The sequence below is a fragment of the Manis javanica genome, chromosome 11 (genome assembly GCF_040802235.1).
Source record: "Manis javanica isolate MJ-LG chromosome 11, MJ_LKY, whole genome shotgun sequence".
Classification (NCBI taxonomy): domain Eukaryota; kingdom Metazoa; phylum Chordata; class Mammalia; order Pholidota; family Manidae; genus Manis; species Manis javanica.
The window spans coordinates 5,375,348-5,388,148 of record NC_133166.1 but is presented as its reverse complement, the minus strand read 5'-3'; the positions used below and the strand labels follow the sequence as shown (position 1 = coordinate 5,388,148).

General features: G+C 39.8%; 1 protein-coding gene across 3 annotated transcripts in view; it reads left to right on the top strand.

Annotated features, from left to right (window-relative positions):
- Nucleotides 1–12,801, top strand: part of FAT3 (FAT atypical cadherin 3) — a 621,620-nt gene that overhangs the window by 446,537 nt on the left and 162,282 nt on the right. Inside the window, exon 5 of one of the 3 annotated variants that reach the window (XM_073215900.1) lies at nucleotides 11,334–11,635. The exons of the other annotated variants lie outside the window; for them this stretch is intronic. Coding sequence (XP_073072001.1) covers nucleotides 11,334–11,519 — 186 coding nt within the window. The 3' untranslated portion in view covers nucleotides 11,520–11,635. Of the gene's footprint in view, nucleotides 1–11,333; nucleotides 11,636–12,801 lie in introns of those variants that run through there. 3 annotated transcript variants of the gene reach the window in all.

Here is a 12,801-nt window from a genome sequence, read left to right as displayed (position 1 = left end):
GTAAAACACTGCTTGTAAAACAATGTCCTAATTATTAGAGTTCTTTTAAAGTTTATATCAGACTAATCTTGTACTAAAAATATAGACAGAGATGGTTAAAGAATAGGATTTGGAGATAGACAAACAAAGGCACTTGCTAGCTCTATTACCTTTCATTATGCATCCTCGGTTTCCTCACCTGTAAAAGTGGGACAATAATAATAAAAATAACTTCATAAGAATTTTGTGAGGATTGCTGTGTTGTATATATATTATGCATATTTATCATTTAGTATATATTCGCCATTATGAGTAGAAGCTTACAGTTTTTCCTTGTGATTCCTGATGCAGTCTTCTTATGGCAGAATTCAGAACACAGTGCATTATATTATGCATTTTATTTATAGTTTGGCTCAGAGTGGTAGAATGTACTTGTGGTACTTAATGAGCTGGCATCTATAAAGGTACCTAGATTTGTTTGAGGGCATGGTATGCACTCAAAAGAATGTTAATTTCTTACTTGCGTGCATTTCTGAAGAAGAGCCCAAAGTTTCAGAGATGTATCGTCCATTTGCCAGGATGCACTTAAATGGGTTGTGACCCTGTGAAAAGTCAGCTGAATGTGAAAGTCAGCTATGGGTCTGGTCTGGTCATGAAGGTCACTGGGCCTCCCCTGGAGGATCTGCAGTCCCCTTGGCTTTCTGGGTCAGAATTCTGAGCTGGAGGCTAAGGCATCCATGCTCAAATGGCAGAGCTGTCGCATTCCCAAGAATCCAAGGACTCCATAAAGTAATTATTCTTGAGACTGGCCTGGGGTGGATAGCTAATTTCCCCAGGTTAGCCTTCTCTAGGCCTACCCAGTCTCATCACTAACTCCCAAGCTTTCCCCAGAATTATAGCCACTTTAAGGCCTTAAATTGTGTTTAGTTGTTAATGCCGTAGTCGTGTTCAATATTTAAACACATAATGAGAACTTTTTTCAGTTTCATTCAGGTGACAACACCTCCTTTGTGGGGAAATAATAAACCAGTTATGAATAGTCAGGAGAGTCTCAATGGAGGTAATCCATTGCACAGTTAATACCCAGTGACCGATGCCATAATTCAAACAGCATCGCCCTTAGTCATTTCAAGCTCTCTCTCTCCTTCAGGCCATCCTCAGCTCTGTTAGCAAGCTACACGATGGGCTCCCCAGAGATTCTGCATCCTCTCTCTTCCTGGCCCTCCCTTTGGTGAAGGTCAGTGGTAGGATGGAGGGCCAGAACTAAGGTGTACCGCTCTTTGTACTTCAGCATCTAGAACGATTCCTGGGACAACCCAAAACACTCAGTGGATGTTGGTTAAATTGTACATTTGGGGGCCCAGGTAACCTACAAATCAGATAAGCCATGCCTCCTGGTAGACAGTGACCTGTACTGTCCACAAATCCACAGAAAGTAGGTGCCTAAGCCAGAGGTTTGTAGACCTCCCTTGGTGCCAGCTGACTTACAGGAAGGGGACAGCTTCACTCCCCTGCATCCCCATCAGTACAAAGGCCACCAGCAACCCCAGCACATGTTTGGAGCCTAGAGGCAGTTCCTAAATCACATTTACCTACCTGAAATCTATCATTCCCCAGGAGGGCATAAGTATATAACTCAGAAGGAAGAGCATAGATTTTTCATGAGATACCCTGTTATAATTCCTGGCTTGTCACTATACACTTTAAAAGATGCTGATAAATCTTAAAATGGGATGTGGGGCTAAGCTCCATGCTAATGTGTACTTTGCTATTATGTAACTGAGGTAAAATACACTTTCAGGATACTAATTTCAGGTAAAAGAGAAAAAGCTGAATATTTTTAGAAAATGTATGCATGCTCATTAATAGCCTCCTTAAGAAGCTTCATGAAGACCCAATGATTAGGCCACTGGTGCCACAGAGCAAGGGGCTTCTGACAATCAGGCAGAATGTCTTCTCCATTTCTCCATATAGAGAGGGATTTTGTTTGTTCTTGTCTTATTTCTAACTAAAATGCTGTGAAAGCAGCTTTCAGTGTCCCGTAGATCACCAAATGACTGAATCTTTCTCTTCATGGTATGGGGACATCCTTTTTGCCACTGGAGAAAAAGTTTGACAAAGTCTCACCTTTCCGTGTTCCATCATTCCCCTCTGAAGGCCTTAGATCTCTTCTCATTGGCTGAAAGAGAAGCCAAAAGTCTGCAGTTAAATTTAAAGCAACGTGATAGCCTTTCTAGTAGGAAGACGGGGCTGCGGTAGACAGACTCTCGTGGAAGGCAGGAGTCAGAGCTGTGTTTATTTGGTTTCAGCAGGAGAATATGATGGGGGTTTTATTTAACATTTTTACAGCAGGAGATGTTCTGTGTCTATCAGAGGAAGCCGGGACATGCTTGTTCCACCTCGGGATGAAGACTTGTACATCTCTCTGTACAGGCCGTGACAGGTCCATGATTTGTGCTTTGATACACACACAAAACCATTTACCCATCTTCAAAAATGATGCTTCCAGGAGTAACTCATTTAAAAGTTCCTGTCATATCAAAGGACATCAGTACGAAAGGAAGGGTGAACTCAATTTCTAATGGGTTAAAGTATCTACACTTCAATGAAAGGGAGAAAATTAGAGTTTGTTTCAAAACTCTTCTTTTAGAAATTACATAGTGCCTGTAGTAATAGTTTTAAGAATACAGTTATTTCTAACAACTAGAAATATGTAACAGTATGTACCAGAAACATGTAATCTATAATACATGTTCATTGTAAAGAGAAAGAGACATAAAGATAAGCAAAAAGAAGAAAAATTTAACACTCATAATTTCTCTACACAATGATAACCACTTTTTATATTTTGCAGTATAAGCCTTCAGGACTTTTTTTGGGGGGGGGGTGTATGTGTGTGTATATATATAAACACACATAGATACACAGGCACTATGTGTGTGTGTATATATAGATACAATTACATATATATACAATATGTATATACATACACACATAAGCCTCCATAAAATTTGTTAGGAAGATTGACATAATGTTATACATATTGTTTTGGAACCCCTTTTTGCATTTACCGACTTACTGTGGGCTTTCTCCTGTATTAAAATATTCACGTTCAATATATATTTTTTTCAGTTGTGTGAGATAACATTAAACTGCCATCTGTAGCTGGGTTTTTAATGACCTAAGTGATGGCCCTTTCTTTGGAAGACTGCATGGAAACACCCCAGCTACTAGCCCTGCTATTCACACATTGTAGTGTTAGTTTAGGGTCCACTTTCAGGCAGGTGTTTACTTACCCTCCCTTGTGCTTGAGGATCAGGTGAAAGACAGACCCTGGACATGATCTAATGTCATTTAGCAGATTGTTTTAGGCATTTGACCAGACTGCACACAAATATGAGCTGAAATCTTTCCTTTGGCTAGAGTCGTGATATTCTACCTTACAGCATTTACTTATTAAAGGAAAAATTATACAGTGTAAGAAAATTTTTACATCAATGTCTCTGCAACATTTGGAGAAAAAAAAGAGACTACTGCATAGTAACTCATGCCATTTGGGAAATCATATCAGAAACCTGAACATGTAACCTAAATGTGTAACTTTAGACATCTGAACATTTTACCCACCGATATGGGTAACTCCCTCTCTTCTACTGCAGATTAATATTCTACCTTATGACATTTTCTCATTGAAGGCAGAATGACATATCACAAGCATCTTTTTACAAGAGTGCAAATAAATCCCACAGAATCATAAAATTTCAGTGCTAAATAGTACCTTAGAAATCATCTACTAGATGATGAGCTGTTTAAATCCCAAATTAAAGATCTGGGTAAACATTTGCCAAACGTGGGCATGCAAGCGACATTCACATTTGGAATAGATGTCTGCTTTTTCTACTGGTGACAAATCGTGGTATAAGAAAAGAGAAAGGATCCGAACCAAACCGTAGCTGAGCCTTGACATGTCTTTGAGAGGGCACATATGGCTTCCCGTGTTTAAAAGCAAAATCCTATAGGGGATGGAAGTAGAACCAGCAGAGAGAAGGGCAGCCCTTACACGTGCCACGGCAGGTCCAACTCGGGGCTGTTAAGTAGAAGGGACTCTGGAAAGACTCTGGTGCTCATGCCAAAAAAATAAGTCATCTTTGTATTCAGACTCCACTTTCAGACAACCTTGAGATGTGATTTTTAGTAAGGAAAGGCAGAAAAGATAATAAACTTCTCTGAAATATCCCTTTCTGAGGGTAAAAATGTAAAGAATTATATAATTCATGATTATGTTGTGAGAGTAGAGATCACAAAGTCCTTAATGACTATTTTTGCTTTCCCCCTGGCACTGAGGTTGTATTTATGAGACTCTAAGTGAATTGAATTGAAAAAAAAATGTTCTTTCCTCCTCCTTTTTATTGTGGTCAGACAGAGGAAGGAGAAAATGAATATCAACTCAGTTACAATTAGTTCTTATCCAGGAGAAGTGTTAGCTATCTAAGACCTTGTGCCTAAATCTTTCCAAAGACATAACATGTAAATTTAGATGTCTGACAAATGGCAAGGCCAGTCCAGAAACCATAGAAGGAAGCATTAGCTAAGAGGTTGCCAGTTGGTAAGACAAATGTATCTGGATCAGTCGTCTCTACAGTTAAACTTCATTAGATCATCCACGGGAAGGTCACTTATCCCCGGAAGGACAGAAGGGGCTGAACTCGGTGGTCTCTTACTAAAGTTAAAAAAAAGTACAGTCAGTTACTAAGGTATTATCTGGAGATGTCTGCCTTTCCAAAGGCCAGACGCAGCATCCGAGGTTGCAGTCAGCACTCTGACCAGTTTACGTATGACCCTGCTCGTGGCTTACCGCTTCACACGGGTGTTCAGGCATAGGATCTGACCACAGATGAAGAAGGAAAGCCAGTGGGAAGTGTAGCTGCTGAAAGGGATAAGTGGGAGCAGAGATGGACCCACATGATCAGGAACTATAGATGAATCTTTGAGAAGGGAGCTGCCCTTGACTGCCGTAATCAAGGTTTGGAGCAAGAGTTCAAAACCGCAAAGAATCATAAACAAAGGAAAAGCATTGTTCCTACTGCTCTTCTGTTCTCTCCTTGATTGTCATACATTTCATTGGCATCCAGATGTTCCATTATTTTAGCTACCAACTTGGGAAATTACATTTTAGTTACTTTCAAAGTTGTCAGAACACTAAACTCAACAGTGACAGTTTATAACCCATTTTCTCTAAAGTGCTTAATTTTTTTTTTCCTTATAACCCTGATGGGCTGGCATTTAAAGAAAGAAAGTCAGGATTCTGAAATTCAATTAGTTTCTGTATATGCAAAGTTATTCTTTGTGCTCATCCATGTGCATATTGGTTCTTGCACATACGCTTTGGGTACATTGTACTTGAAATTTTCCTCTATTTTTCTGTCGATTTGTTAAATAGAGGAAATTTGCTTCACGCTTTAAATTTGAGTATGTGCATCCAAATTTTAGACTAAACTGTTTGAATTCCTTGGGCATTCAAATGTATGCACTTTTTTCCCCCAGAAAATTGAAGGCTAGTTAAAAAGAGCGATATTATTAATTTTGAAAATGCCTATTTCCCCAGTTAAATAAAAAACACAATGGTATATAGGTCATATTTTACAACTGTTTTATTTAAGATTTCCCAGAAAACCCAAGTTTCAAGGGGGTGAAGTTTTTCAGTTTAATGCTTGTAGCATTCTTATGCTAATTTTGAGATTGGGAGACTTAACCACATTCATAAATGGTAACTGTAGAAAATTGGCCACTTTCAAATCAAAAAAAAGCAGAGAGAACTTTAAGGATACTTTTGAAAAGAGGAGCCTCTCTAACAAGTCTAGTTACACTGTCTATTCCTAAAGCAGTTGAGTGGAAGAGTTCTTATAAGACTATTGCCGTCGCTTTTTTTGTATAGGCAGTTTATATTATCTGTCTGTACAGTACTTAGCACCTTGTTGAACTCAATAAATATACAGTGGTGATAATATCATTGCTCAGAGTTCATTTAGCAATTTCACATCTTTTGAGTATCACAATGTTCTGCCTACTAGGTGCAGGGAATTTTAATTTAACGCTCATTCTGAGGCTTAAATCTTAGAAGTGTAATGACCCCTGTGAGATAATCCTCATCTCCAGCAGGACATTTTTGGAGGAAAGCCATTGGGTTGTCCAAGAATTCACTATAGAGCAAAGAAACTTTACTTCCCACACTAAAATTCAGAGGCCCAGTGTACTGTCTTTTCCAATCTTCACCCTCCAAGCCATTCACATCTTAATCCCCCAGCACACAAAAAAGGAGAGAAATAGAGAAAATTTGAGTAGATCTATGACAAGTAAATGGCTCTAACCAACCTCAATCATAATGGTAGAGATTGAAATGTGAACCAAATGGAGCTGGAGTGAGCTCTTTAATCAGGATAACCAAGTTTGTCTCTCAGCCTAATTCAGCTATCACTAGGCTTTGGAATAGCAACCACATATTTTCTCTCATGAAATTGCATTTTCCTTTTGAATTAATAGAAACTATCCACAGATAGTTTTGATGTCAATGATGTCCTTAATATCTGACACTGTACTTGGCATCTAATAGGCATTCTGGCGCTATTCAATTGAATAAATGAATGAATCACACATAAAGGGAAATTCCTAACTATTCTAGAAACCCCAGGCTTGGGGTTTTACTGCTTCTTGAGAAGGCGAAAACTGTTGGGGTTGTCTGAAAAAAATCCTTAACTTTCTCTTGTATGTCATTTGGGTCTTAAAGGACAACTAGACTACTTTGTAAGAATTTAATTTATCAATGAATGTAATTGAATGCTCTGGAATATTTAAGTTGATGTTAAATCTATGTAAATTATCATTTATGAGAATATACAAATATTTGGCGTGAGATCTGGTTAACAATGTCTTGTTAATGCAATAGATAATAACTATAGACACACATGTGCATGCACACACATGAATACTTGCAATAGATAAACATGATAATTCCACTCAAGGTTCCCCTAAAACCACTGGGAATACCAGAATAATGCAAGTAAGCAATACTTAGCTATAGGACAGTACATAGTAAAATTATGTTGCCCAATTGTGAGAAGCAGTTTGTTTGTCCTGTAAGAATTAAGGGCTGGATTTATTAGGGAGGACTTCACGGAAGACAGGAGACTTGACATGGGCTTTGGATAAGCAGAGAAGTAATGTAAAAGAAGAGAACATGCATGATCCAGGTGCAAACAGAGAGAGGGATAGATATGGCACGCTTGGAAGACTATGGCAAGGGTAGCCTAAATGCCAAGGGAAGTGGATTTGGGGAGTATTGGAGTGGGGAGACCAAGGTAGTAGTTTTGATAAGAAACATGAGGAAGTACAAAGCAATGAAAAGTTCTTGAGCAGAATGGTGACATGATGAAAGATGTAGACAAAGATTTTTTTGTCTGGTAAAAGCAGACTTTGGGGTAAGAAAGAGACTGGGATCAGGCTGGCCTGTTAAGAAGAGGCAGGTCCAGGCATAAGGGGATTGCTACCCAGTCACAGGTGGGGATATCAGTTAGATTAAAAGAGACATGGGAAAATGGCCAAAACTTGGGGATTGAATGGAAAACTTAAGGGACTAGCCAAGATGATTGCTTCCCAGTTGTCAGAAGCTGGTATTCTGTAGCAGACCTGTGTAGACATCATGAGGGTGTTTGGCTTCATTTGTGTTTCTTCCCCTTAGAGGAAGAAATGTGCCATCATGCCAGCTGCTACCTGCTTAATTGGCCCCTTCTCAGTTACCATCAGAATGTGATCTCAGGATTGATATGCTCTTTTCTTGTGCAAAAAGAAGCCTTTCATAAGCATTTGCTGAAAAAATATAGAAAAATAATGTCTCCTCTGTTTTTTTTGTAAATTTCATGTATTTTAGTTTTACTCACTTCCACAAAGTTCTTAGCTCTGCATGTTGCAAGCACTCTGGCAACTGCAGTGATTCTAGCACAGGTGAGTTAGCACTTTTGGGTCCAAGAATTTTAACTTTCTTAGTCACTGCACGTGTACTTGGGATTTGACCCCAAGGAGTAGGGAACTCACTCACCATGTCCGCTTTGATGAACCCATCGTCCAAACTTAAATGCAGTGATGCAGAGCTGAAATCCAGAGAGAGATTCAGTGGGAGAATGGACGGAGGTTTCCCTTGTATAACTGCAATAGTAGTCTCTTGTTTGAACAGAGAATAGAAACCAGTGGAGCGTTCACATAGTTGGACAAAACCTGTTGTTATAGGCTAGAAAGGGCCTAGGTGTAGGTTCACGCTGACCAGGGTTTTCTGGCATACATTTACTGAATGAACTAGAGCAAACCCATAATCTATGGTCGTTTAATGTCCTCAGTTGTAAAATAGGGATATTAACAACCACCTCTTCAGGTTGGTGTAAGTGCTGTTGTGGAAAGCATTCTGTAGACAGATCAGCAGAATGCCTTGCATATAGCAACAGATCAGCAAGTTTCCTTCTTCCAGGCAAAAACCCTGCATGTGTCACTATTCTGAATGCCTAGCACAGTCCTGGCATAATCAGTAGTTTGCTCAACGGATGCAAAAGCAGAAGGGCAGTTTGAGGACTAAGGAAAGAAGTGATGTCCATAGTCAAATATGCCCATTTGCCTTCCAGTGGGGAAGTCAAAGCCAAATTCTGCACTTGAGTTAGTGTGCATGCCTATAATGGTGGGTGGGTGCATTGCACTTCCAAAGGTGAGCCATTTGATCCCACCTTGCAGAGCTGTCAGGAGGCTTGAGATGACTCACCTCCTACAGATCAGGTGGCTAATTATATTATTAAAATGTCAGAAGTTTCTGGAATGGATTTGTCACCCACCTAACAAGAGACCTAAGTTTGATACTGCTCTGTTCAAAATGACTGAAAAATGTGAATGATATATGAGATGGTGTATGAACATATATGGAAGATTTTTCTCAAAATTTCTTTTGACAAGACTTCTTTTTCCCTTTCACCCTTGTGTTTTAGCTATTACATTTTTCTTAACTTAAAATTGATTTTAGCTCACTTCTACAAAAATTTCTTCAGTGCCCAGGACAGGCAGGTTCTGTGCTCTGTATGATAGGGACATAAGGTAAATAGGACTTGGTCCACTGGGACCCCAGCTGCCTCCTCTTGCAGAATATAGAAGCCCTTCCTTCATCAGGACAAAATACCAGTCATGATATTCATCAAGAGATCTTTACTCACACTATAATGAAAGGAGTAAATCGGATGGTGCCAGACTGAATTCAGCTAGAAATCACCACATATTATTGTAGCTCCTCCTATCAGGAGACTTGACTTGGTGACTTGCTATATCAGTAGTATCCAGAAGTGATATACGATTTCTGAGCCCAGCCCCAAGAGACGTTGCTTCTGTTCTTAATGTAATTGTAATCTGGAGACTTGCCCTGTTTCCATATCCTCAGAGATGAGACGGACCCTCTGTCCAAACAATAGTTTGAATATCAAGACTCATGATGACCCACACGCACCACGAGATGTAAAACAATCCATTACTCAGATAATGTGCTTCCTGGCGAGAGCAGGATGAGCTCCCAAGCTGGTCCCAAAATGGCTTGAGAAAGAAGGGAAAGGAGACCGGCTTGGGGGTATATTGTGCTTGTGCCTGGGGTGAGGTTTTCCTGCTGCCGAGCTGGGGCAGACAGGGTTTGAACTTCTTGCTGGCACCAAAGATGGGAGTGCCTGAGCTTTCTTAACAGCTTGCAAGTGGTTTCAGCTGAAATAATATTTTTTTAATTACTCACTTATTATTAGTTTCTCCACTTTTTACAGATTATGCACTAACTCATGGCTGGGGCCAAGTCTACACTGTTCTCCAGCAAATCGCCAGCCTCTGTGTTAGCACTTGACACAGCAGGTGCCCAGCAAATATTTGTGTATGGGTGAACTACAAGCGAACATTAGTTTCTGGTTATCCAGTCTTGCTGCTTAGAGTGCTGTCAGAGAACAGTTGCACCGCCAGTGATTCTAATGATCTTAAGTGTGAGTGACTGACTCAGCAGTGCTGTGCATCCCCTATAAGTGTCTGATCCCCCGAAGGAATTGTCGGGAAGTGTTCACCTCTGGCTGTCCTCTATGCTTTGAGCTATACGCTCTTGACTCAAGTCTGATTGTCAGACACTCTATCCCTGGATTGTGGTTACTCTGGCTTCCCACGGAAATATTCTACAGCATGATGTGCTTGTTTATTGAAGTTGTTACACTACACAATGATGTCCCCTCCCGTCTCTGACTATTTTATAAACGTGCTGCTCAGAACACTGTTCTCTAGGTCACGTGCTGTTCCCTAGGGAAGGCCCATACAGCAGGATCTCAGAGTTTATAGTCTGGGCCAGGCGTTCCCTCCTCTAGTAGATGAGTTTGGCCACTTATTATAAAACTGTTCTGCTACCCAGTAATAGCTTCCCTTCCTTTACATTTTCTCATGTTATTAAGCTACCACATTCAGCTCTTGTGATTGTCCCTTTCTTTAAATATGTAATTCAATAGTTGCATATGCTTATGTGTATATATAATTTTAATCACACACACACACACACACACACACACACACACACACTTTTCCTATGAAATCTCCTCACACCTTCTTTGGAATTATAGTAGTAATTGAAATAAATGGATGCTTACTCCTGCAACACTGGGAAAAAGTGACCCTGCACTTGCCATTGTCCTTCCTCTGTTCCAGGGAACCTAGTGCATGGGGAAAGGTTGAGTGTAGCGCTGTTAAGTTACTCCATCAGCTGTAGAGGTCAGTCACCCGTATGTCTCCCACAGCCCATTTTAAGTGGGCGACAAATGTGTGTTGTATTCCACTCTCTTTAGGTTTTTTCCATATCATGGGGGCTTAGTTAATGTCATCTATGACCAGAACTTGTAGAATATAGGGATCTAGACTTTGAAATACACCTACTTTCCAGAGGAATCCCAGAGGGTATCTTTTAGGTGAAACAAGAGGTTGATTTCCATATATATCCTCTCACTGCTTAACATTGTGCTTGACTCAGAGGTTCTCAACACTGTTGTGGAATAATGACTGATTGATCTTCAGAAGCACTTTAATATCTTTGAAACTCTAGGATTGATTATCTCTTTTGCCTCGAGCTTGAGACACTGAAAATGAAAGAAGTCACTGCCAGTACAGTTGTTTTAACCTATAATTTAAGATGCTTTGAAAATATAACCCAGTTGACCTTTAGGAAATAGAGGGATCCACATAGGTGAGTGATAAAGTTAGTTTCTATAAAATGAATCTATTTTCCTGCCTTTTTTTTTTTTTCATTATAAAAATATCTTGAGATGCTGACCTGTGAAGCATTTGGTGAAGAAAGGACCTTTAACTTGGCAGTGTGCACACTGGCTGAGGGAGTGGTGGAAGTTTTCCTTAATACCTCTAGAAGTCTGCAACATACCTCAGCTCTGTTCCTCTGTCCCATCACCTTCATCCCCATTTCCAGATTCCACTGTCCAGTGTCTGGAACTTAACTCTTCTCCATCTTGTTAATAGTAATTTGAAGTGTCTTCATAGCCATCTCAATGTGCTTAATTTTTTTTTTTTTGCATTTTAAAAAACTGAATTATTGTTAAATACACCAGGACTTCATCTTTGAAATCTGTTAAATAAACTCTTTTATGCCAGTAATATTTGCACTCAGCATTTATTATCCTCCTAGGATTTCTGTGTGGTAGTCCAGGACTCCAAATGCCAAGGCATTGTTATAAGAACAAGGCGCATGGCATGAGTTGCAACATGGACTAACATAGCTAATGCAGGAAATATGTTATTACAAATTAAATGGAATGTTGAAGTGTCTTATCAGCTATCAATAATAGAAAATATGAAGTGAAAGTCTCTGTCCGTTTTGGGGTGATGAGAATGTTTCAAAGCTTGATTTTGGTATTGCTCAACTCTGTAAATATACTAAAAGCCACTTAACAGCACACTTTATGAACAGGTGAACTTTATAGCATATAAATTGTATTCAATAAAGTTGATATCTTGAAAAAGCTGAGTCCTGATGAAGTAATGAAGTAGTGGTTTCATTTACACATACTTATAAAAGCATCAGTGATCCTAATAAGTCTTCAGTTGAAACAAATAGTAATTGCAACATTAAAGGTGGAAACGTCAGCTGCCTAAGGAATGTTCTGAAAGTTCCATCTTGTCCATGGCCCTATGACATAGAAATGCTGTATCCTTGATGCTCATGCCAATTGGCAGGTGTTTAATATTTAGAGTTTCACTGTGATAGGGCTGCTCCTGGAGAGCCAAAGGTATAAAATATAAGACACAATTGCATCTGTTACCTATTGGAGTGTAACAAAACTTAGTGGCTTAAGACAACAATCATTTTATCTAGCTCACCATGTTGTAGCCTGTTAGGTTGTTCTGCTTGTCTGAGCTGGCTCAGCTGAACTTTACAGGGCTTATTCAAGAGATTGTGGTGAGCTGACAAGAAGGCTGGTTGAGCAAGAGCTGGACTCACGTGTCTGGCAGCTGGCAGGCTGGCATCCGAGGTGCTCAGTTCTCCTCCACATGACCTCTCACCTGCTAGCTTGGTCACATAATAATCTCAGGATGTTAAGTGTAGCAAGAGCAGAAACCACAAAACCTCTTGAAGCTCAGGATTGGAACTTGCACAGTACCACTTCCACTGTATTTTATTGGTCAACACAAATCACCAAATACCTTGGTCAGTTTGGGCTGCTGTGATAAAGTGCCACAGATTGGTTATAGACTCCAAAATCAGGGTACCAGCAGGGTTGG